Raw genomic sequence first — 23,832 nt, forward strand, 5'->3', positions numbered from 1 at the left:
AGTCGGGCCGATTCTCATCCGCGGCCTTGTCAACGTCTCGTCTCCCGAGCTTCAGCAAACACACGTCGCGAACGAAGAATACGACGACGAGGAGGGGCGACGCAGTCGAAACGGTATATAGAGGTTTCGATCCGTGTTCCGGCGAGCAGATCGCCACCGACCTGGCGAACCGTTTGTGCTTTTTTTTTTTTATTTTTCGTGGGTAATTCTGTAGCTGCAGACCGAGAAGAATGCAACCACTTCAACCGGTGAGTAGACCGTGGCACGGGGGGTGGACGCTTTCCACCCCCTTTCCTTGAATCCAGACCGTTCTATTCGGATAAAGTGTACTTGGTCGGAGCCTAAATGGAGTCCTTTCATTTCCTCTGGATTCGTTTCACGCGCTCTCAACGGAACGATGGTCTTCCGTCGTTCTGGGAATCCGAACCGTTTCTCATTTTGTGGATTCGTGATTCAATGGGACTTTCGTGGGTTTGTCGATGGAAAATGAGGGTTGGAGTTGTTGAATTAAGTTTTCGTCGTTTTTTTTTTTTGTTATATACTCCCGTTCGTGAGTACAATAAATCTTCGAGGGAGTTTTCTTCGATCTTTCGAGGGAGTCGTAATTGAAACTTAATCGCATTGTATACTGCGTCTTTTTCATTCTAATAAATTCAGTTGAAGGGCAACAAACATATATTATTCTATGTTTTAATCGTGAACGCTTAATAATGCTTTATATACAGTAAACTCTCGATGAGTGTTCGAAGGCTCCTGCATTGACAAGGAGAGGTCTTCAGGTGTAACAATTACTTTTTAATGAAGTTCAGCAAGGTGATATAGCTTGGTATTCTGAAGCCAATAATAGTTGTTTCAGTCGTATATGACCGTTAGTTTACTGTATTAGGACGCAGGCTTGGGCATTATTTAACTAAACTATTTGAAAAATAATCGTTCAGGTAATACATTATCTTATCTGGCTGAATGCTATTTGAAATAGTCATGTGTTAGTTTAATTGAACAGACAAATGGCTTTTCTTTAGATTGTTTTGTTATTGTGGATCTCAAATAGAAAAAGAATTTCTCGAATACCCTCGAATTGTATCGCATCAGCATCGTCAACTGAGTTCGAAATACAGATTTCTATCGTCAGTGTATTTTTAAATCAAATTTGGTTAAACTATAAAAATTCCCGTATTCTAAGTTTAATTCCATCGGTTCAATAACCTCTTATATCAAATTATTTGTTATTTTATTTGAGTGAAGTAACTGCGATAAAAAATTATTCGATTAAAAAATTATTTGAATAAAATACCAAGTAATTATTTTTCTTATGTTATCTGTAAAATAAAAATAATAAACTATTATAATTTGAGATAATTCATTATTTCAAATGATCATTTGTTATTTTATTTCAAATAAAATATGCTCAATTTTGCCAGGGTGTTTCTGTAATATAAAATGAGTTGGATGAATGGTTGGTAAATTGTTTAACACACGTTGAGTGTGATGTTGATTTTGATGAACTTTCTGTTTGACGCCACGTGATACGTCCAATTGAGCGATGCAATGGATTGTTTAGAGATGTCGGATGATTTTGCAATGAAACTTTATGAAGGAAATGCTGATTCGGGAAGGAAAGTGCTAGAAATATGAGTATCGTTGTAGTTTTGGGGAACGAGGTATTATTTTTTTACATTTCATACCGATTCGTCATATGTGACTGATATGAAACTTGACGTGTTAAGGGATTCGGAACGTATTTTGTTGGATCTGTTCACCCACTGACGACCGTAACCGTACCAGTACGTCAAATGGTTTATCTGCCACTCTTGGTACTACTATTTCGACTGCCTATTCCTTTTGTTTATCAGAGGTATAGGTTGCTGAGAAAAAAAAGTAATTTGTCAGAAGATCAATTATCTGTTTAATTTAAAATTCCTGTGTTTCGAAGAGGTAAATCATGTTTATTCGATTCAGGTCATTGCCTATTTGAATTAATTTTCAAATATTGAAATTTCTACAACGTTCAGTAATTTGAAGAACATGTAACATAATAAATAGAAGGCAATGGGAGCGTGTGCTTGAGTTTAATATAGAAATAGAATTCGTAGTTAACAATTTTCATTTACAAGTGTATGTTGAAATATACATGACCCAAAAATTGGCCATTTCGTATGCGACAACGTAATAGCTTCTATTCCATTCAGCAACCTGTTTTCGTATAGCTATTCAATCCACACGTGTCCTTTTCGAAGAACACAATTGTTTCGTTTGTAAAATGGTGAGGTGAACCAATTTCGACATGCAAATGATTTCTATTTTTCCTTTATTTCGTAAAGCAGAATTGAGCTTTGCAACGACTATTTTAAACTGTAATACAAATATAACTGTAGTTATTTATTAATTACATATAATTATTTAAATGGTGTCTTTGTTGCTTTACGATAAACTGTAATATCTTAACAAACAAAAATTGAAAATTTGTCTTTTTGGACTTTAGGTCTGGGAGTGCAGTAGTAAATTAATACCAAACAATAATTTTGTATAAATTACTAAATCAGGTGATTGAAGTTAAATAAATAATAAGGGCTTCGATATACATACCTTAATTGTCGACAGTAACAACGTAAAAGTTTGATATTTAAAAAAAATGGTAGTAACAATTTTTCTATCTTCATGTCATAATAAATTATTATTCCAAATGAAAAAGCTGACAGGTTTCATAGAATTTTTATGAAATTGTGGATGGGAACATTATATTCACGTCGTGTAAAATAGTTACATGAAACGAAGTGAACGACAGAGAGTGAGAAATGAGCAGCCTGTTGATATAATGAATGTCTTTCCCATTTTATGACAGTTTTTATTCGGTGGAAGCGAAATGAAACATTTTTCTGGATTCACGACCTACTATACATTTCAATTTGATAGAATATCAGTCGTAATTCGTTATTCAAGGAAGTCTCTATTAAGCCTTTATTTAAATTCTATTTAAGAAATTTTCAAATATTGCAAATTTATTATTAACTTATTAATGTCACCTTTGTTCTTCGTATTCGTTTAGCTTAGCTTATATTCAGTCGTAGTGCTTGAACTAAGAGGACGTAGAATTTCTCCATTTTATAACAATGACAGGTGAGTACCCGCCTAAGGCGGGGGCCGCCTTCTTGACGTGGATACAAACTCGAACGTTAAAACGGAAAATTCTGAGGAATATATGTTCATGTAAAATAATGGTGCCGTTGTCAAACCTGCAAATGATTGTGCATACTTCAAACGATACATCAGATTTGTTATGTGCGTGGAACCATTCAGGGAAAATATATTTCTCGAAATTGACAGGGCGACAGAGGTATTTGTTACCGAAGAACAGTCTAAACAAATTCCGCGGAAATTGACATTGAAAATTTAATAGGTATTCCGTGAAATCTTTCTCGTGGAATTGCTGGTCGATCGAGCTTTGAAATAACGTGAATTCAACATTACCTTGCGAACTTTTTAAGTTTCTCGTTAGGCGGTAAGCTTGAACTACGAGAAAACCTTCGCCATTCAAATCGACGGACATTCGTGTACGCTGGGGGATGTTATCGTTTCAATGTAACATTCAACGAGTCCAAAGTCAATTTTGTATAGATATTAAACTACGTACGTTATGTACAGAAAGCTTTTCGTGTACCTTGAAACCGACAGGAAAGTTCTAAGGCACGATCTATTGGATATACATACAGCTTAAATTCAGAATACCTTTCTGATATCTTCTGTTTAGCTAAAATGGCAGAGGATGTTGGGAACAAATAAGGAATCTAATTGCTATTTGAATTGTTTCGAAACAAATACAAAATTTCACAAAAAATAGTGGACTACTTGTACACCTAATAAATTTATTTGTGTTTCTTAAAAATATTTCTTTTTCATGTTATATTGGGGAATGACCCTTTTAATGTGGGTATACGAAATGAAATAAGTAGTTTGAAATCGTTTATAGTAATCGACAGATTTCACAATAGTGCGAAATATACAAAAAAATAATCTGGAATCTTTGAGTGGATTGGTCGTTCTTGATTTACATGGATTACGTATTTTTTTTTTAGATTTTTCTGTGTTTAGAACTTTTCTTTTTATCGAATATCCTCTTTTATCTTCGCCGTTGCGCGAACTGCAGTGTACATAACCTAAATGAAATAATCCTGTTTCCCTTCTTTGGGACACACCATTGTCATCTGCCAATATTTGTAATCAAAGGAAGTGAAAGTGACGAGCTCTCGAGATTTGTCGCTGGTGCATATAGAAAAATGTAATCTCTATTTGTCTTTGATATAGCGGTTTCCTTTTGTTGTCTCGTTTAACCAACTTTCATTGTACACTCGTTCACCTTCTTTTTTTAAATTAATAGTAGAATACGCACGGGAAATAATCTAATGAATAATACGAACAAATGTCAGTTAGTTAAAAAAATTCTCATGTAATATTCAGATAATATGTATTTGAATTAGATTTACTGAAACTATCAAAAGAATGTTGTACTTTATTGTTTATGTCGAAATCGAGTTTTTGCCACAATTTAATTGTTCATTAGCTCATTTAATGTTTGGATCGAGATTAATTCAATGAAGTTGCTTTGAGAATTATTCATAATAAAATTCAATTAATTAGTTTCAGATATTCTCCTTCGTCTGCCTGTTTGCACTCAGCAGCGGTGCCATCAAATCATCGGAACCGAACTTAATTACCAAATTAACGCCTGCGAACAGCGCGACGTATGAAGACAGTGCCAAAGATCTGACATCAGCCGCCAGTGATCGAAGTAAGTGATCGAAAGAGATTCTATTGTGCAGAAGTACCTATAATGCACAAACACTTTTGTCACAGAGCAATCTTGTTTCATTTATGGAATTTATAAGTTCTATTTCAATTTCACGTAATTCGTGGAAACTTTTAAAGGATCGAGAAAGGCTGTAAATATTAATAATTCTATAATTGAGACTTTTTCTAGTCTCGGGGAAACAAAATGGACGAAATGGAACGTAACAAATATGCAGAATATTGTCAAATTATTTCTAACATTCAATGAACGTATTGTTTATTACAGTATCTCGATGCCTAACAATTAATAATATTCTTCTGTAAAGAGCGTTCAATGTATTTCCCTAAGTATTATTAAAATAATTTTTAACTTACTTCTAACAGGATAGTTTGAGACAATTGAACAAATTAACTGATCAAAATCACTACTAGAATGGTTACAATTCTCAGATATAAATATTATTTTCTTTATACGAAGTAATATTTTTAGTATTCCAAATGGATCGATCATTAGATTAGACAGTTCTAATATTAGTATAAACGAATCGACAAATAGTGTTCTACTTTCGTCAGTTTTACTTCGATTGACGATCCGCAATTGATTACATTTTCAATTACAATTTCACATTTTTTTATCGTGCATAAAAGTCATTTATAAAACATAAAAAAAACATACCGTTTTTTAACGGCAATTCCTAATTTTATTAGACTGTCAAAGGGTTAAGTTAAGCAGACGTTAATGTGAACTTTCTTCACTGTTCTAGCACTCGGCTAAAGTAATTTCCACGTATTATGATAAATTCCCATAAAAGTTAAAAAAATCAATACTTAAGTTCACCATCAATATCATTTGTAAACTTCATTCGAATCCATCGTCTATGTCTCAAGTAACACCCGTTACAGAGTAATTCTTTTTAGTGGTAGTTCTTTTCACCAGAGATTTGTTTTCGAGAATAATGGTCCCGGTGTAGTTGTTGGTCCATTTTCACTGGACATTCTCTCTAAATTAATGGTCCCAAGCCATTGCACTGTAACGATTCTGAATCGAATACATCGGCTAGAGATCCCCGAAGGAAACATTTCTTGCGCTGTTTACACGGGATAAATTCCGCGAAATGTGTTCGGTTCACTCGAACGAAATTGTATTGATACGCGTCGCCTTCGTGTGGAAAGAACGGTGGGAAAGCGTAACAGGTTGACTCACGTCTGTATGGAAATTTTGTTTTCCCGTTACGGTTAACGTGGATGATCTAACCCGCGGAACAGTGATCGCGCGAACGGACTAGAAAAGACGCCGGCGGATGTCGAAGGACCTTCGGTCGGTCTCGCTGCATTAGCATGTTATTATAACGAATGTCACTTTTTTACGTCGAAAACCACCATCGAGAGACGCTCGATCGTGGGAACGGTAGTGACACACTTATTTAATACGCTCGCAAAGCGAGAAGGTTGGATAACGATTGATTATGACTAAGAATAGTCGTAATCCTGCGGTTGGACAGTAAGTTTACATGCGCGAGCAAATACACGTTTACTGGTAATCTCCGAACGCACCAAATCACATAGCCTAGATTTGTTACGTTTCGATATCGCGCCCTTAAGGCCATAAAGAAGTATTAGTCGCCTGCTAAATGTGTATAACATCGATGAATAATAAGTACTACTTCATATTATTCTTACGTTTTAACTTATCCTACATAATAAATTAGTAATTTAGTCGAAAATTTCTAACGTATTTCAAGTTGAAATATAATAAAATACAGTAAAATATTTTATTTCGAGGTGACGCCCGTATTGTAAACAAGTACGATTATTATGTTAAAATAAATGAAAAATATTCAATAATTGTATTGATTTGTAATGAGTTACATATTTCTCAGTTGTTGGAAGTATGAACCTATGAACGATTTCAAATCTTGCAATTTTCTACTGAGTATGGGAAAATTAAAAATTTAACCGCGGACATTGATCTTGATCCTCGAATGTTACGATGCAATACATGTAGCAAATATACTCGATTCGAAAGAAACCCCACCTGGAATTATTCACATCAGGTAATGCACTATTTTGTGAATAATTATTCGAATAATCTATTGTGTCCGAGTTGCAAAAACACACTGTTCAAAGCAAGTGGAAGATCCCTGTTGTCACTCGTATTTGTACAAGAGTCAATGCACCAACACGCTTTTTCGATGAATCGGCGATTTTGAAAATGAATTCATAACAAGTACTTTCTCATCGTAAGGAAACTTCGACTCGAGCCTACTGTCTCACGCTTCACGGTAATGCAAGAGAATAGGTAATAACTTAAACCTTGGCAAATGCTGGTGAACGGTAGAATGCTTTTTCACACATAGACACGTCCTCCATCGGCTCGCGCCCTAATGGCGGAAATGACGATACATTCATGAATCATCGACTTATTCCGACAGATAGTTCGCTAATCAGCGGATATTTAAATTCAATAACCGACGATTGCCTGAACTATATGCTCGTCTGCGAATAAAGTAAGAAACAATAAATTGAGTTACTGTACAGTTACAAGTGAAAATTTTTAACCGTGTCTTTCGATTGGAGCGCGTCAGCAGGCGAACAATAACCAGAGATGGGCAAATTTATTATCTAGATAAAAAGTTTCGAATAACGAATAAAAGATGAAAAACATATATTTCGTAATTTTTACTTGACTGAACGTGGTAATTGCAATTTTTATCATAAAATAATATTTCTTCTTGAATTGGTAGACACTTTGGAAACAATTATTTAATCTCATGAACTGTTTAAAGGTCAAGATAACGATCTTCGATATTGCTGCTTCTCATTATATATTATTCGAATAAAATTGTGCCCATCTCTGACCATAACTACACATATTTTTTGGAAATTTTTGATTTCCTTAAAAGCTTCGTTGGTTCCAGCGTTCCATATTAGCAAGGAGTATGGCCAGCCAGGATATGGTGGGGGCGTGCCGTACGGAACTTATTACGGCTCGAGTTACGGTCCCGGCGCAGGATACCGAGGAACTGGATTGAACCCGGGATATCTGAATACAGGGTACAGGGGTTATCCGGGCAGTGGACTTGGAGGAATTATCGGAGGCGGCCACGTAGGGTAAGATTTCAACGGACAATTCAAACTGGAACAATAGACTCAATTGATCTAGGAATACAATCGTGGTAGCCACGAAATCTTGAATACATATCGGTGCTTGGCATTAATAATGGGGGGCACAACTCGAAGAATGTAAATTTTTATGCAGAGGCTTCTTTAAAATTTACATTTGTATAGTTAACCCCTTGCCTTACAACATCGTGTAAGACTCGTGGTGAGAATATCAAAATGGATTCAACAAACAGAAATATTATTCGTTTTCTTTGTGTCAAACTGAAATACTAGTTTGCTGATATTGATATTTAACTTTTAGAGTAAATGTACAATTGCGATAAGTACAGGAATTCCTTTTGCTTCTGGGGATTTATTGATGATAAAGTAATTTTGAAAACTGCAGACATCAAGAAAATCACTCTGTACAATCAGACAAGTGTCTCGATCTTCGCGAATCGGAACGATCTTACCGAATTTTGGTAATTGTTTCTCCATAGGTATGGCTATTACGGTGGATATAATCCCAGTTACGGAGGCTACGGGTCTGGTGGTTACGGTGGATACGGCGGTTACGGGAACGGGTTAGGCGGCTACGGTACGTACGGTACCGGAAGTTACGGGTCGGGTTACGATGATGGATACAGCAACGTTGGTTATGGACGCGGTGGTTACGGACGGTACGGCGGGTACGATGGTTATGGGTACGGATCAGGTTACGGTGGTTACGGCGGATCGAACTACGGATCGACGTACAACACGAGGAGCAACTACGACCCTTACACTAACTATCACGGCACCAGCTACGGAAGTTACAGTTATCCGTCGGGGTACAGGGGTTATTCTTAGTTCATTTTTTTCGAGATTGAACTGCAAATATTAAACGTGTTAACCCGCTCACTGTATTTTTTAAGTATGTTGTATACAAATTTTTTCTATCAAATCAAGGAACAATAATCATTTTAAGACTATTTAACAAATTTTTAAAAATATTTTTATATTTAAAAATTTTTCCTTTTATAAACAGTGTGTTTGCTCACGATAAATAACGGTATTAGTAGTCACAGTGATAGTTTTTCTAATGTTTGGATGTCATTTAAAGAAGGTTCGTACTGCCGATCGTCAAGAAATGTTCCGAATATTGTCATTAAAGTGATAAAGTAAGCGTCCACTGTACTGGATAAATGCAGTTAGTAGGTTAAACGTATTTGCGGTACTTTCCGTCGGCATGACAAATAGGGTGCAAAGCATTACAGCAGTATCCATGGATACTGATTAACTCTGTTTATGCGACACTCGAGCGTTCATTTGTTTCGTTTATTGAATCACATTAATTCCGTAGGTTTTAAGTTTTAATTTGTTATTAATAGCCTCGTGTAATGTACATATATATTCTCGATAATAATAAATAACGTTTGAACGACGAATCAGACTTTACGTTTAAGGGGGCAGTGTAAGAAAAATAATTGAAAAATTGATTTTCGGCTTTTTAATTTTCTTCTGAAGGCTTCTGAACACTTCAAGAATTTCTAATGAGTAAAAGTAAGTGAATTTCAATTTTCAAAATATTTTTGCAATCTCAGGTGCACAACTGAAAAGAATTTGCAAGTTTTTTTTTGTTTTACTTGTTAGTTTCGCCTCTAGAAACTTGAACGATCGCGATTTGGGAGTTGTGATTACTTTTTGGTGTCAGAGCATATCCATAAAAATAAAAGTCGGAGGAAAAAAGATTTGTCGAAAATTGATATGAAAAATTGTCAAAATCTCTTTCACGAACCAGTAAAACGTTTCTCAACAATATGACGAACACTCAGAAAACAACTGTTTCTAAATAGACAAATGTAGCTAACATTGAGTTGTTTTTCTAATAATTTGTTAACAGGAGTATTTTTTACTGTGCCCTCGTGAGAAGTTCTTTATTATTTTCCTACGATTCCTGGGGATTTTTTACAGTACTTACCGTATATTTCTAAATGAAATCCTGAGGGATAAATTATAAACGTGTCAACGAATAAATATACATCGTTCGCACCATGTCGATATTTGCATGTTTACATTAATTGCATCGACTGGAGGATTTATGTCTCTCGAAAAATGACATTCTGTTACTGTACACGATAAGCTTGTTAAACACGAAACATCCATCTCTACATCAATTTTCAGCGAAATTGAAATAACAATGAAATACGTCAACTTGACGCGATCTCGTGTGGTTTCGTATCTTTTGCGTCGAGAGAACGACAGAATAATTCTCTAACACGACAGATAAAAAAAAAAAGAACAACAAACGATGTATTTCGTGATTAGTTTTATGTATTAAAAATACATGATCGATGCTCGTAAAGAAACACTGGATGAACGCTCTATTAATATGTACAATTATGTATAATTTATTGAAAATTCCTCGATCGCCTACGCTATAAGAAGATACATATTACATAGCTTGTATCCAATGTACAAAATATAATATCGTTCCGTTAAAAAAAAAAAAAAGAAGAGAAAAAACAGTAGAAGAATGAAGAAGAAAACACGTATCGAGCACGTACAACTCGTAACACGGCCCCCGTTTCACTCTCACTCAGTGCTGTACATAAATCGTGATCGATTGCGCGTGATTTATGCGGAATACTTCCTCGAACTTTTTTGCGCTTCGGAGTTTCGAAAGGGATCCCGTGATCGCCTCGAATACCGACATTTTCCGTACGTGTTCGATACGAGTTATGATGCACCGTATCGACGATCGCACGATGAATATTTAATCTCAAGGGCACGCGAAGAGGATGAGGACGTGTATAAATGCGTGCATTCGTGTAACGCGGTGTTCAGATAATTTAAATCGAAAGGAAAAAAAAAAACAAAAACTTTTTTAAACGGCGCGCGTAGAATGCACGTGTCCGTCGACGCGACTTTATCAACGCGTGTCACGGTGAAGACGTCTTTTTTCTTGAAATTAAATATCGCTCGATGATAATGAAATTAATGGAGTACAGATTCACGGTCGTGTTATAACTAAGAAGAAGAATCGTGAAAGTTCTCGAATTATTACCATCGACAGAAATCGAAGGCTATTCCGAGAACATGATTCAGCGAAAGGAGGATCATCAATTTTCCCTGTGTTAGCTCTTCTAGTCACTTGGTTGGTCTTTGCAGATTATTAAGATATTTAGATACATTGAAGTTTGTTCTCCGTTTATCTACGGACCAGACTGAAGATTTTATGCATTTATAGAATATCGAAAAGATTCCAATCATTGTTTATACTGAAAGGTTTCAGGAGATTTTATTGTTGGGTCTTCTTTTCCATTTCGAATTCACTAGAACCCTCGACATAGTAAATAAATATTATCATAGAATTCTATATTTGCATAAATATCCGCGGTCTACCTATGACGTATTTGATACCGAAGGATTCAAAAATGAAATTCGGGAATACAAAGTTACATACTGCATTTAGCAACTGCGGAATTAATATCAGAAGCTTTCAACCAATTTCGACCCGAATTGCATCGGTAAATCAGAATTACACGGAAAATCAGAACGTTTAATCATCATAAATCTCTCCGATGGAAGTTAAACGCAGGGAAAGAAGATAGGACAGAGACTGTTACGCCTGTTGGTACACTACCTTCGGATAATCATAGCCAACCGTGCGAATATTAGAAAATTCAAAATAGAAATCTAGGTTCCCTGTTGGACCAGAATTGCCATGGGTCGCTACCTTTAGGCATGAAATCTCCAAAGTTTCGTAGAAGTTTTGGGGTCTGGGTTAGGTCAACTCTGTGTCAGACAAAGGAACCGGCGAAATATCAACGGTGGACCACGATTATCCTAGACACATTCTCCCACTTTCTCGGTCATCGCACGTTCTCTTTGGCCATCCGTCAGCTGTCCAGCAGCTGATAGACGGGCAGGCACCTTATCTCGGTCACGGACTTCTCGTCTGTAAACGGACGTATTTCCTCACGACCGTGTCGCGACCGATCCCTGGATCGTTGCAATTACACTCGTCGTCGCGTGTCGTCCCGGCTCTTCGCTCGTCGCCTCTCGTTACGATTATTCCGGGCTGAAACATTCAAAAATCCAAGTTTCGCTTGGCGCAACGCCTCCCGTAGGTTCTCGACGTTCCCGAGCTGATTCAGGCTGAGAAGCCTCGTCTCGATCCGCCCGGTTTGGGCGGCGCCGCACGCGTTGCACGTGTACGGTACAGGCATGGCGGACGGGAACATGTCCTTCATGTGTTGGCTGTCCGTCTCGTCGCCCGGACAATAGGGTACGAACACCACGGGAATGAAGCCAAGCTGACCGATTAAAGGAGCGGATGTCGTGCTGGTTGTAGCAACGGTGTCATTGCCCGGTTCGACAAGGTAGCAGGGACAGGTTTTTGGGTCTGGCCCTATTGATTGCTGGTAGGGCTTATTGTTGCTCGGGGGTTGTACCCCGATAGCGGTGATATCTGGTCCAGGGTCTAACGATTCGATTTCAGACAATTCGTTTACCTGTTTGATGAATGCCGCCGCGTTACCTCCGCCGGTCGATTGATACTTTACGTTCGCCTGGGCCTCGCCTCTTTGATACGCGGCGCTGTTTGTCTCTATCTGAACAATTGGATGGTCTAGGTCAGGTTGATTCACATTCGCGAACTGTTGGGAGAATTTACGATGACCCCGGTTGGCTTGCTCGTATTGCTCTTGGTCGGTATACTTCGCGTTGCTGGATGTTTTCACTTCGTTTCGAGTGGTTTGTGGTATTCGTTGTGGTGCAGTTTTCGTAACGCTTGTGTAGACGTTGTCGGTTTCTTCGTCCGTGAACTTTCGTGATTCTTTCCGCTGGAGCAGAGAGTTGATCGTGTCTGCGTTCTGATTCACTTGTCCCTGATAGTATTCGGTTTGATAGCGCGTGTCTTTTGTACCGAAGGGACTGCTTATTTTGATCGGGTACCCGAACGCAGTCGATTCGACGCTCTTGTCGTAATTTCTATCGAACGTGCCACTTTTTCTATGGTTCGAGTCGAACTGGGAACTAGAAGTTAATCGTTCCACTTGTTTCTCTCCGTAGTCTCCGTAGAATGGTTCGCGTACGGATGTCGGTGTCGTAGGCTCGTGATATTTCAGTGGATATTGAAGTTTGATCGGGCCTTCGTATCGAGGCCTCGATGTTGGTTTTCCACCGGGTACATAATCTGGATCTCCAGGCCATGGTCCGTCGGGACCAGGTGAACCTGTTGGCCACGGACCGTCTGGACCGTCAGGTCCTACGCCACCGTCGCCGCCTACACCGCCGATGCCACCAATACCACCCACAGGTCCTCCAGGACCTTCGGGACCACCCGGACCTTCGGGGCCGTCGGGACCATTGGGCCATGGACCGTTTGGACCATCAGGCCCAACACCACCGTCACCACCAATTGGACCTTGGGGATCAGTGGGATATCCAGGATACGGAGGATGCTGATCGTGATCTGTAATTTTAATAAAATATGTACGTAAATATCTAAATGAATAGATCATGCGTAATTGATAAGTTATTGCATAAATTCACAATTACGTTTTTATATAGAAACATACATCATGGATGTATGTTACGTACCTGGTTTAGATGTTCCAGGATGTCCATGACCAGGCTTCCCTGGTTTACCAGGGAATCCAGGTGATCCGGGCGTTCCAGGAATTCCAGGTGTTCCGGGTGATCCAGGAGTAGTTGGTATTCCTGGATATCCTGGTTGAGGTGGATAAGGCGGAGTACCGGGTGTACCCGGCTCTCCGGGCTTACCTGGTCTTCCAGGCGTACCAGGTACGCCAGGATATCCAGGTTGCGGTGGTATACCAGGTGTTCCAGGAGTTCCAGGAGTTCCAGGATGTCCAGGTTGTGCTGGTGTTCCAGGTATTCCTGGCGTTCCCGGCGTACCTGGTGTTCCTGGATATCCGGGATGAGGCGGCGTTCCAGGTGTTCCTGGGGTTCCTGGTATACCTGGAGTTCCTGGGTATCCAGGAGGACCTGGATATCCTGGCTGGGGTGGATAAGGCGGTGTGCCAGGTGTATCCGGTTCTCCAGGTCTACCGGGTTTTCCTGGCTTGCCCGGCTTGCCATGGTGTCCGGGTCGTGGCGGTATGCCAGGAGTGCCAGGAATGCACGAGCCTGGTGATCCTGGACTACCAGGAGTTCCAGGGTATCCGGGATGGGGAGGGGTTCCAGGCGTTCCTGGAATGCCAGGTGTACCAGGAGTTCCTGGGTATCCAGGGTGTGGAGGGGTTCCTGGAATGCCAGGTGTACCAGGAATACCGGGAGTTCCAGGGTATCCAGGATGTGGGGGGGTTCCAGGCGTTCCTGGAATGCCAGGTGTACCAGGAGTTCCTGGGTATCCAGGGTATGGAGGGGTTCCTGGAATACCAGGAGTACCAGGAGTTCCAGGGTATCCAGGATGTGGGGGGGTCCCTGGTGTTCCAGGCGTTCCTGGAATGCCAGGAATACCTGGCGTACCCGGCGAGCCTGGTGATCCTGGACTACCAGGAGTTCCAGGGTATCCAGGATGTGGGGGGGTTCCTGGTGTTCCAGGCGTTCCTGGAATACCAGGAGTACCAGGAGTTCCAGGGTATCCAGGATGTGGGGGGGTCCCTGGTGTTCCAGGCGTTCCTGGAATGCCAGGAATACCTGGTGTTCCCGGTGTGCCAGGTGATCCAGGCTGCCCATGATGTCCAGGCTTTCCAGGTTTACTGGGTCTGCCAGGTCTGCCTGGAGATCCGGGATATCCAGGTTGTGGCGGATATGGCGGTGTGCCCGGTAATTCGTCCGTTCCAGGTATACCTTCCGGTGGATACGTTTCACTTCCAGGCTTACCATGATGGCCAGGTTTTCCGGGTTTGCCAGGTTTCCCAGGCTTACTAGGTTTACCTGGTATGCCTGGAGTACCGGGATGGCCAGGCTGTCCAGGCGTTCCAGGGTATCCAGGCTGACCAGGTGTCCCTGGTGTTCCAGGGGTTCCAGGACCACCAGGATGTCCAGGCGTTCCGGGATATCCAGGCTGCGGTGTAGTCCCAGGGCTCCCGGGATGACCAGGCTGTCCAGGCGCTCCAGGATATCCAGGCTGTGGTGGTGTACCAGGTGTCCCCGGGTATCCGGGCTGACCAGGAGTTCCTGGTGTTCCAGGACCACCAGGATGTCCAGGCGTTCCGGGATATCCAGGCTGCGGTGGCACACCAGGTGTGCCGGGTGTTCCAGGTGTTCCTGGGTGGCCAGGTGTACCAGGATATCCAGGTTGTGGTGGAGTTCCAGGGCTGCCGGGATGACCAGGCTGTCCAGGCGCTCCAGGATATCCAGGCTGTGGTGGTGTACCAGGTGTCCCCGGGTATCCGGGCTGACCAGGAGTTCCTGGTGTTCCAGGACTACCAGGATGTCCAGGCGTTCCGGGATATCCAGGCTGCGGTGGCACACCAGGTGTGCCGGGTGTTCCAGGTGTTCCTGGGTGGCCAGGTGTACCAGGATATCCAGGTTGTGGTGGAGTTCCAGGGCTGCCGGGATGACCAGGCTGTCCAGGCGCTCCAGGATATCCAGGCTGTGGTGGTGTACCAGGTGTCCCCGGGTATCCGGGCTGACCAGGAGTTCCTGGTGTTCCAGGACCACCGGGATGTCCAGGCGTTCCGGGATATCCAGGCTGCGGTGGCACACCAGGTGTGCCGGGTGTTCCAGGTGTTCCTGGGTGGCCCGGTGTACCAGGATATCCAGGTTGTGGTGGAGTTCCAGGGATACCGGGATGGCCAGGCAGCCCAGGCCTACCAGGATGTCCAGGTTTACCAGGCCTTCCAGGGTGGCCAGGAGTTCCAGGATATTCAGGTCCTCCTGGTGTTCCAGGAAATCCAGGCTGAGATGGTACACCAGGGGTGCCAGGTGTCCCAGGTGTTCCAGGGTGGCCAGGTGTACCAGGATATCCTGGTTGTGGTGGAGTTCCAGGGTGTCCTGGCTCGCCAGGCCTTCCTGGTGTTCCAGGGGTGCCTGGTGTTCCGGGGTGCCCTGGTGTACCAGGATATCCTGGCTGTGGTGGTTTGCCAGGTGTGCCAGGTGTTCCGGGGTGTCCAGGAGTACCAGGATATCCAGGCTGTGGTGGCGTTCCCGGGTGACCAGGCTGACCAGGGCTTCCTGGCGTTCCAGGGGTTCCAGGATGACCAGGTTGTCCTGGTGTTCCCGGATATCCAGGCTGTGGTGGTATACCAGGCGTTCCAGGTGTACCAGGTGTTCCGGGGTGTCCTGGAGTACCGGGATATCCGGGTTGCGGTGGTGTGCCAGGTGTTCCCGGGTATCCAGGCTGACCAGGTCCTCCTGGCGTTCCAGGTGTGCCGGGTGTTCCGGGGTGTCCAGGAGTACCAGGATATCCGGGTTGTGGTGGTGTGCCAGGTGTGCCAGGTTTCCCGGGGTGTCCTGGAGTACCAGGATATCCAGGTTGTGGTGGTTTGCCAGGTGTGCCAGGTATTCCTGGGTATCCCGGCTGACCAGGTCCTCCTGGCGTTCCAGGTGTGCCGGGTGTTCCGGGGTGTCCAGGAGTACCAGGATATCCGGGTTGTGGTGGTGTGCCAGGTGTGCCAGGTGTCCCGGGGTGTCCAGGAGTACCAGGATATCCGGGTTGTGGTGGTGTGCCAGGTGTCCCGGGGTGTCCAGGAGTACCAGGATATCCAGGCTGTGGTGGCGTTCCCGGGTGACCAGGCTGACCAGGGCTTCCTGGCGTTCCAGGGGTACCAGGATGACCAGGTTTTCCTGGTATTCCCGGATATCCAGGCTGTGGTGGTATACCAGGCGTTCCAGGTCTACCAGGTGTTCCGGGGTGTCCTGGAGTACCGGGATATCCGGGTTGTGGTGGTTTGCCAGGTGTTCCTGGCGTTCCAGGTGTGCCGGGTGTTCCGGGGTGTCCAGGAGTACCGGGATATCCGGGTTGTGGTGGTTTGCCAGGTGTTCCAGGTTTCCCGGGGTGTCCTGGAGTACCAGGATATCCAGGTTGTGGTGGTTTGCCAGGTGTGCCAGGTGTTCCAGGGTATCCCGGCTGACCATGTCCTCCTGGCGTTCCAGGTGTGCCGGGTGTTCCGGGGTGTTCTGGAGTACCGGGATATCCGGGTTGTGGTGGTTTGCCAGGTGTTCCAGGTGTCCCGGGGTGTCCAGGAGTACCAGGATATCCGGGGTGTCCAGGAGTACCAGGATATCCAGGCTGTGGTGGCGTTCCCGGGTGACCAGGCTGACCAGGGCTTCCTGGTGTTCCAGGGGTACCAGGATGACCAGGTTCTCCTGGTATTCCCGGATATCCAGGCTGTGGTGGTATACCAGGCGTTCCAGGTCTACCAGGTGTTCCGGGGTGTCCTGGAGTACCGGGATATCCGGGTTGTGGTGGTTTGCCAGGTGTTCCTGGCGTTCCAGGTGTGCCGGGTGTTCCGGGGTGTCCAGGAGTACCGGGATATCCGGGTTGTGGTGGTTTGCCAGGTGTTCCAGGTTTCCCGGGGTGTCCTGGAGTACCAGGATATCCAGGTTGTGGTGGTTTGCCAGGTGTGCCAGGTGTTCCAGGGTATCCCGGCTGACCAGGTCCTCCTGGCGTTCCAGGGGTGCCGGGTGTTCCGGGGTGTCCAGGAGTACCAGGATATCCGGGTTGTGGTGGTGTGCCAGGATATCCTGGCTGTGGTGGTTTGCCAGGTGTGCCAGGTGTTCCTGGGTATCCCGGCTGACCAGGTCCTCCTGGCGTTCCAGGTGTACCAGGTGTTCCGGGGTGTCCAGGAGTACCGGGATATCCTGGCTGTGGTGGTGTGCCAGGTGTGCCAGGTGTCCCGGGGTGTCCTGGAGTCCCAGGATATCCTGGCTGTGGTGGTTTGCCAGGTGTGCCAGGTGTTCCTGGGTATCCAGGTTGACCAGGCCCTCCTGGTGTTCCAGGGCTGCCGGGATGGCCAGGCTGTCCAGGCGTACCAGGATATCCTGGCTGTGGTGGTGTGCCAGGTGTGCCAGGTGTCCCGGGGTGTCCTGGAGTCCCAGGATATCCGGGATGCGGCGGTGTGCCAGGTATTCCGGGTGTTCCGGGGTGTCCAGGCTGACCAGGTCCTCCCGGCGTTCCAGGGGTGCCAGGTGTTCCGGGGTGTCCTGGAGTTCCAGGATATCCTGGCCGTGGTGGTGTGCCAGGTGTCTCGGGGTGTCCAGGAGTACCAGGATATCCAGGTTGTGGTGGCGTTCCCGGGTGCCCTGGCTGGCCAGGTCTTCCTGGCGTTCCAGGGGTGCCGGGTGTTCCTGGGTGTCCAGGAGTACCAGGATATCCGGGTTGTGGTGGTTTTCCAGGTGTTTCGGGTGTCCCGGGGTGTCCTGGAGTACCAGGATATCCAGGTTGTGGTGGTTTGCCAGGTGTTCCTGGGTATCCAGGCTGACCAGGTCCTCCTGGCTTTCCAGGTGTGCCAGGTGTTCCGGGGTGTGCAGGAGTACCGGGATATCCGGGTTGTGGTGGTTTGCCAGGTGTGCCAGGTGTTCCGGGGTGTCCAGGAGTACCAGGATATCCAGGTTGTGGCGGTTTGCCAGGTGTCCCAGGTGTTCCAGGGTGGCCAGGTATACCAGGATATCCGGGTTGCGGTGGTGTGCCAGGTGTTCCGGGGTGGCCAGGGGTACCTGGATGTCCGGGTTGTGGTGGCGTTCCCGGGTGTCCAGGCTGGCCAGGTCTTCCTGGCGTTCCAGGGGTGCCAGGTGTTCCAGGGTATCCTGGCTGTGGTGGTACACCAGGTGTTCCGGGGTGTCCTGGATGTCCGGGTTGTGGTGGTGTTCCCGGGTATCCAGGCTGGCCAGGTTTTCCTGGCGTTCCAGGGTGGCCAGGTGTACCAGGATATCCGGGTTGTGGTGGTTCTCCAGGTGTTCCTGGGTATCCTGGCTGGCCAGGTCTTCCTGGCGTTGCAGGGGTGCCAGGTGTTCCGGGATGCCCTTGTGTACCAGGGTATCCGGGTTGTGGTGGTATTCCTGGATAACCAGGTTGTGGCTTTCCTGGTTGGATTGGTGTTCCACCACTGCTTGAACCGTTTATGCCTGGTTCTGTATGAGAACATGTTTGTATGTTTGTGTACTTTTGTAATTCCCTTTATATAATAATGTTTGTTATACTTACTTTCGCCTGGACTCGGAACTGTAATTGGCCTATCATTTGTTCCGTCGAATTGTCTACATATTTCTGGGAAATACAAGTCCTTCCATTCTGTTATCACACCGTGATGTTCATGGTGATCATGATGTTCGGGGCCATGTTGCTCCGAGTCGTCATGCTGATGATGCTCGTGTTCGTGTAAAAATATTTCAATTGCTTTTCCTGGTTGGACGACTCGGTAACCCCAACCGTCGCTTACATAAAATGTGGTCTTCAGTTTTCCGAACGGGTCTATGTAGCCATAGCAACCGTATGTTATGTCGTCTGGTCCACGTACTTCATGGTGGAACTGCCCGTTTGGACTGATTTCGTAACCATAATTGTATGCATCTGTAAAGAAATTGTTTTGAGTATCTTTCGAAAAAATAATGACTATTAACTACATTCTTGTGTATTTACATGTCAGACCATCATCACTTACTCGAGTAGAAGTCTTGATTTAGATATTGGGTTTTTTGATCATCACTGATGTTCAATATCACTTCTCTACTCTGCCTGCTTCCTTGCTGCTGAGTGCCTTGCAACAGAGATGTGGCAATCACCTATTGCACACGAACGTTTAATTAGTCATTTTTTGATTAGATACTTTATTTTCTTGAAAAAATCATCAATCTTTGTTTAGTGTTCCAAAATACTTCAGTTTTTCAAGTAACTAGAAACTTACAAGAAAATATATAAGGAAGTTAATTATTCTATATAACACAATACGAATAAAATCTTTCGTTGTTATATAAATAATTGAATGGTAAATAGAAAAATGTATCTGTCATATGTTATTGCCGGGAAATAAAATCATTTTATTTTGTTGTTATGGTATATATGCATCCTAAATCATTCAGCCAGCATTATGTAACTCGTCAATTACATAGCAAATTAGCCAACATGGTATCCCAATTTGTTCTTTGGCTAGGTGACTTTACCTGGTCTAATCTTGTTCACCTTTTAAAAGCTTAGCGACGATTCACTAACAACATAGCATGTCACTTTAAATGTCAAGTCAACCGCTCAGTCAATGTTGCTTGCCTGTATTCACGCGATCGACCACGATCTGTTCCGAAACTTATTGCACTTATGTTTTCTCGTCGTTCATGTAGCAATATGCCAATATGATCACGTACCATAAAAATTGATAACTATCATAAATTTACCTATGTCAGATTATCCTGTCTTTTTCATGAATCTCACGGCAGTCTTATGAATAACGTATTGCATTTCAATTCTAACTTTCCTAAATTCGAATAACAATAGTTAGTCACAAGCGAAAGTTGAAAGTGACCAACGAATTAGGCAGGCTTGTTACAATTTTTCTAAAATATACTATATCGTGATATTACAAATTAAACAAATCTTCTAAATTTTATAAATTGCTGTAAATAATCTGATAAAATAAATAACATTATACACCCTGAGAGTTTAAAACTTCTTCAATAATAATATAGAAAGCACTAAGTTACAAAAATCTTGTTATCCTTCAAAGACTTCAAAAAATCTCCACAAATAACTTCATCGACGAACATCATCCACTTAAGAAATCCACACAAATGTTCCTCGTGACAATATTTCATGTTACATTTCCTTTTCAAAGCATCCCGAGTCCTTTGATCCATAATATACATTTAGTACTTCGGTTTCTCATCGTCAAGAGTCCCAAGAGTGCTTTAATATTACGTAGCTAAAGAACAACAAGAGAACCCGAGATTACATGTACGGCCATCAATTCCACTTGGCTACTCTCTATAAATAACCATCGCCATATTAGCGTAAGTGAACAGTGTCCGAGTTTTTGTAGCACAGACGACGCTGACACGGCTTTTAATCTTTCCATGTCAGGGGCCCCGTAAAAGTCAGCCCGAGGAATCTCTGAGTTATTCCTCGGCGCGAAAGGAAGCTTTTTCGTTCGCAGTCGCCATTTAGGGCAATTAAAACTAAAGGTCGCGCACTCTTCCGCGGGGAGCAACGTACAGTGAGTGTTAAAAGTGAGTGTACGCTTTCAAAGTATGGGATTCATTCGTATTTATTTCTCTCAATTTAGAATCTAATGTGTATATGTGTAGTATGAATAAAAACCAACCGACCTACACCAGAGGTTGCCATGCAACCTCAAACCATAATAGTTTATTCACCATGTTTAATGATATTTACAAAATTTTTTGGTTATAGTTTCGAATTTCTTTTTCTCGAATTGTTTTGCTGTCTATTCATCCCGACAGTGTTAAGAAAATCATATCCAACTGTATGACTGCCATGATCTTACAATAGTAGGATGCTTCTGAAATATTACACGAATCTCACCTTTGTAAGGTGTACACTCACTTTTGACTCTCACTATAAACGTTTCGTAATCGAACGTCCGAACTTGTGAATAACGTTTAGATACTTTCTTCACCGTTATCAGTACGATCTTGTCTATTTCTGTTTCTTCTTTCGGTTCTCTCTTTGAATTACCGAACGATTGAAACGAACCATCTGTCGATAGGTCTTTGAGGAAAGCAGAAGAAGAAGATTAATCGACCTCACTTCTTTACCCCAGACGCCATTTTGTCTGATTCGCTGATGTTACTTTGCTTTCTTCGACAAAGAAAGGTTCAAAGTAATAGCATTCTCAGCAATGTGAGATGTACTGATGAAAGTATCCTGGTAATATGTTTGTGATTCAATTTTTATTGAAAATATTAGTACATGTGAAAAAATAAGTCGTTAATATAGAATAAAATTTTTCCAATTCACACGTCGTTTTCGAGAAGATCAACTTTGAAAATGGTTCAATTGTGCAATTGAGTAGGACTTGGTTAGCGCCTCTGTTCATTCCATTCCGTTTCCACTTGTTACCGTGACGAATACACGTGTTTCGGGCGTTTCAATTAAAGGAAGACAGAAATTATAGATAACCTATTTTACGAACATGGACACCTGTCGTTTGAATATTTCATCTATTGCATGTATACTTGGTAATGGCTTCAATAAGAAATACATAATTAAGCTTTCAATAATAATTATTTTTTTATAATAACGAATGCAGAATAAGATGAAAAGTAGTGACCTCAAATTTATGGACACTAATATTGTTTTTAAATTATTTTGCAGTAACAATTCACATTTATCATAATATTAAGAAATACAGTATAGTATTAATTAATGTAACACAACAGAGATTTATAACATATTATAAATGGCAAGATACTGTGAGGAAAATTTCTTCGGATCAGTGTACACTTTTTAAGGTAGTTTAAAGTAAGCTAAGGTAGTTAGTTAAGCGAAGGTGTACATATTAATGAACGTTTAACACGATCGAGCTATAATCGCGACGCGTGATTAATGATTAGCTGCGTCGCGGTTCCACCCACTTTAAGAACGGGTGAATCGACACTTCATTCTTCACGAGTTCTGTCAACAGATCCATTCAATCAGATTAATGGTGCCCCGTACATCTGTAATCCTCCATTTCATTAACGTAGTTAAAATACAATGATTTATGTATACGTGAAAGGAGGCGCAAAGCAACTAGAATCAATTTTATCGGGAAAAAAGGTACAGAGTGTATAGGACGAACACAACAGAGCTATCTTATTTAAATTCGTAGAATTTCCGAGGCTTTGCAGATTTAGTTATGAATTAGAGCATCAAATATTTCTACTTATAAATGACAATAGAGTATCATTATTTATCTGGTAATAATAAATCTTATAGAAAGTGAAATACAAAAATTATTACATAATTGTAGTACAAAAATTAAGATATCAAATATTAGACTGAGAAAATTATGAATTGGTAAACACTAGTCGAATTTTGAACGTCCAGTATAATTTAAAACAAGACCAACAGCCTCCATTGACTAAACGCATATATTTTCGACGATTTATGGCGGAAAATACGAAATAAGATCTGTCTGACTACGTATGTCCTTTTTCACTGGGGCAGTCGTGTTAAAAGCGGTCGAGATTATTGGGGAACTAGAATGTATATTACTCAAGCTGTAGTAGGTTTTCGATTTCTCCAAAAGTAAACATTAGATTTACCTTAATACAATTATTTATTAGTACACCTAAGGTAAATGTCCCAATTAGTACCAAAATCCCTAATATTGGCCATTTTATTTATTTTATTTAATAAAAATTTCACGTATAAAGAATTCTGCATCAAAAAAAGTTATTATTAAACTGGAAGTCTGATTCATATAAAAACAAAGAAATACATGTACTTGTGTATACAAGAATCAATGCTGTGATGACGAAATCATACTAAAGAAAGAATTTATTATTGTTTGAAACAACATGTAAAATGTTTAAATAAAGATATGCTACAATCTTAACGTAAGTGCTGGGATTTTTTTTCGAAGCTGTTGGAACATTTTACTTAACATTTGAACAAAAAGAATAAGTTTTGTTTAATTGATTTGGGGCGGATATATTCGCAATGGAAGGCCCGCAAGTGCAGATTTCTAAAAAATTACAGCTGTCGCGTTGACGCACGGCGCCTTAAAACAATCGAGGTTATCCTATGTTTCTTTTAGAATCCTACGACCGAACTTTCTTCGAATTCGGTGTTGATCTACTTTTTTTTTCTTCAACTCTACGCATCGTTATTCCATCGTGGTCGACGGCTCGAACAAATTGTTCACCATCTACGTCTCGTCTGCGACGTGTTCGAGAAATCAATCGTGTCCATTTGTAGTTTCACCCATGAATAATATACGGGGGCACGGTGGGTACATCGGTGCACCGCGTATCCGTTTGTTTTTGAAAACGTTCCCGTCTAAAGGCGGGTATCCAATAATTGTTATGTATCCTACTATCGTATAGCCGTTACGT

General features: G+C 42.6%; 2 protein-coding genes across 2 annotated transcripts; one reads left to right on the forward strand and one right to left on the reverse strand.

Annotated features, from left to right (window-relative positions):
• The first annotated feature begins 160 nt into the window (after positions 1-160).
• On the forward strand, positions 161-8,831 carry LOC107188465 (keratin-associated protein 6-2-like). Its single transcript, XM_015576759.1, has 4 exons — positions 161-248; positions 4,636-4,786; positions 7,704-7,896; positions 8,388-8,831. Exons 1-4 carry the CDS (start codon positions 231-233, stop codon positions 8,734-8,736), a joined length of 711 nt encoding a protein of 236 aa, XP_015432245.1. The 5' UTR covers positions 161-230; the 3' UTR covers positions 8,737-8,831.
• A 3,054-nt stretch (positions 8,832-11,885) lies between these two features.
• On the reverse strand, positions 11,886-21,561 carry LOC107188331 (collagen alpha-2(IV) chain-like). The gene is made up of 5 exons (XM_015576607.1): positions 21,550-21,561; positions 19,446-19,566; positions 18,989-19,354; positions 13,474-18,915; positions 11,886-13,345 (listed from the first exon to the last, which is right to left on the reverse strand). The coding sequence occupies exons 1-5, from the start codon at positions 21,559-21,561 to the stop codon at positions 11,886-11,888; spliced, it is 7,401 nt and encodes a 2,466-aa protein (XP_015432093.1).
• Between the last annotated feature and the right edge of the window lie 2,271 nt (positions 21,562-23,832).

This window comes from Dufourea novaeangliae, unplaced genomic scaffold, assembly GCF_001272555.1.
Source record: "Dufourea novaeangliae isolate 0120121106 unplaced genomic scaffold, ASM127255v1 scaffold124, whole genome shotgun sequence".
In the NCBI taxonomy this organism is placed as follows: Eukaryota; Metazoa; Arthropoda; class Insecta; order Hymenoptera; family Halictidae; genus Dufourea; species Dufourea novaeangliae.

Coding starts and splice junctions, on each gene's coding strand:
- LOC107188465 (XM_015576759.1), top strand. Junction 4,787..7,703: donor ATCAGCCGCCAGTGATCGAA/GTAAGTGATCGA, acceptor CGTTGGTTCCAG/CGTTCCATATTAGCAAGGAG. Junction 7,897..8,387: donor ATCGGAGGCGGCCACGTAGG/GTAAGATTTCAA, acceptor GTTTCTCCATAG/GTATGGCTATTACGGTGGAT.
- LOC107188331 (XM_015576607.1), bottom strand. Junction 19,355..19,445: donor AAATCAAGACTTCTACTCGA/GTAAGTGATGAT, acceptor ATTTCTTTACAG/ATGCATACAATTATGGTTAC. Junction 18,916..18,988: donor AGTTCCGAGTCCAGGCGAAA/GTAAGTATAACA, acceptor GTTCTCATACAG/AACCAGGCATAAACGGTTCA.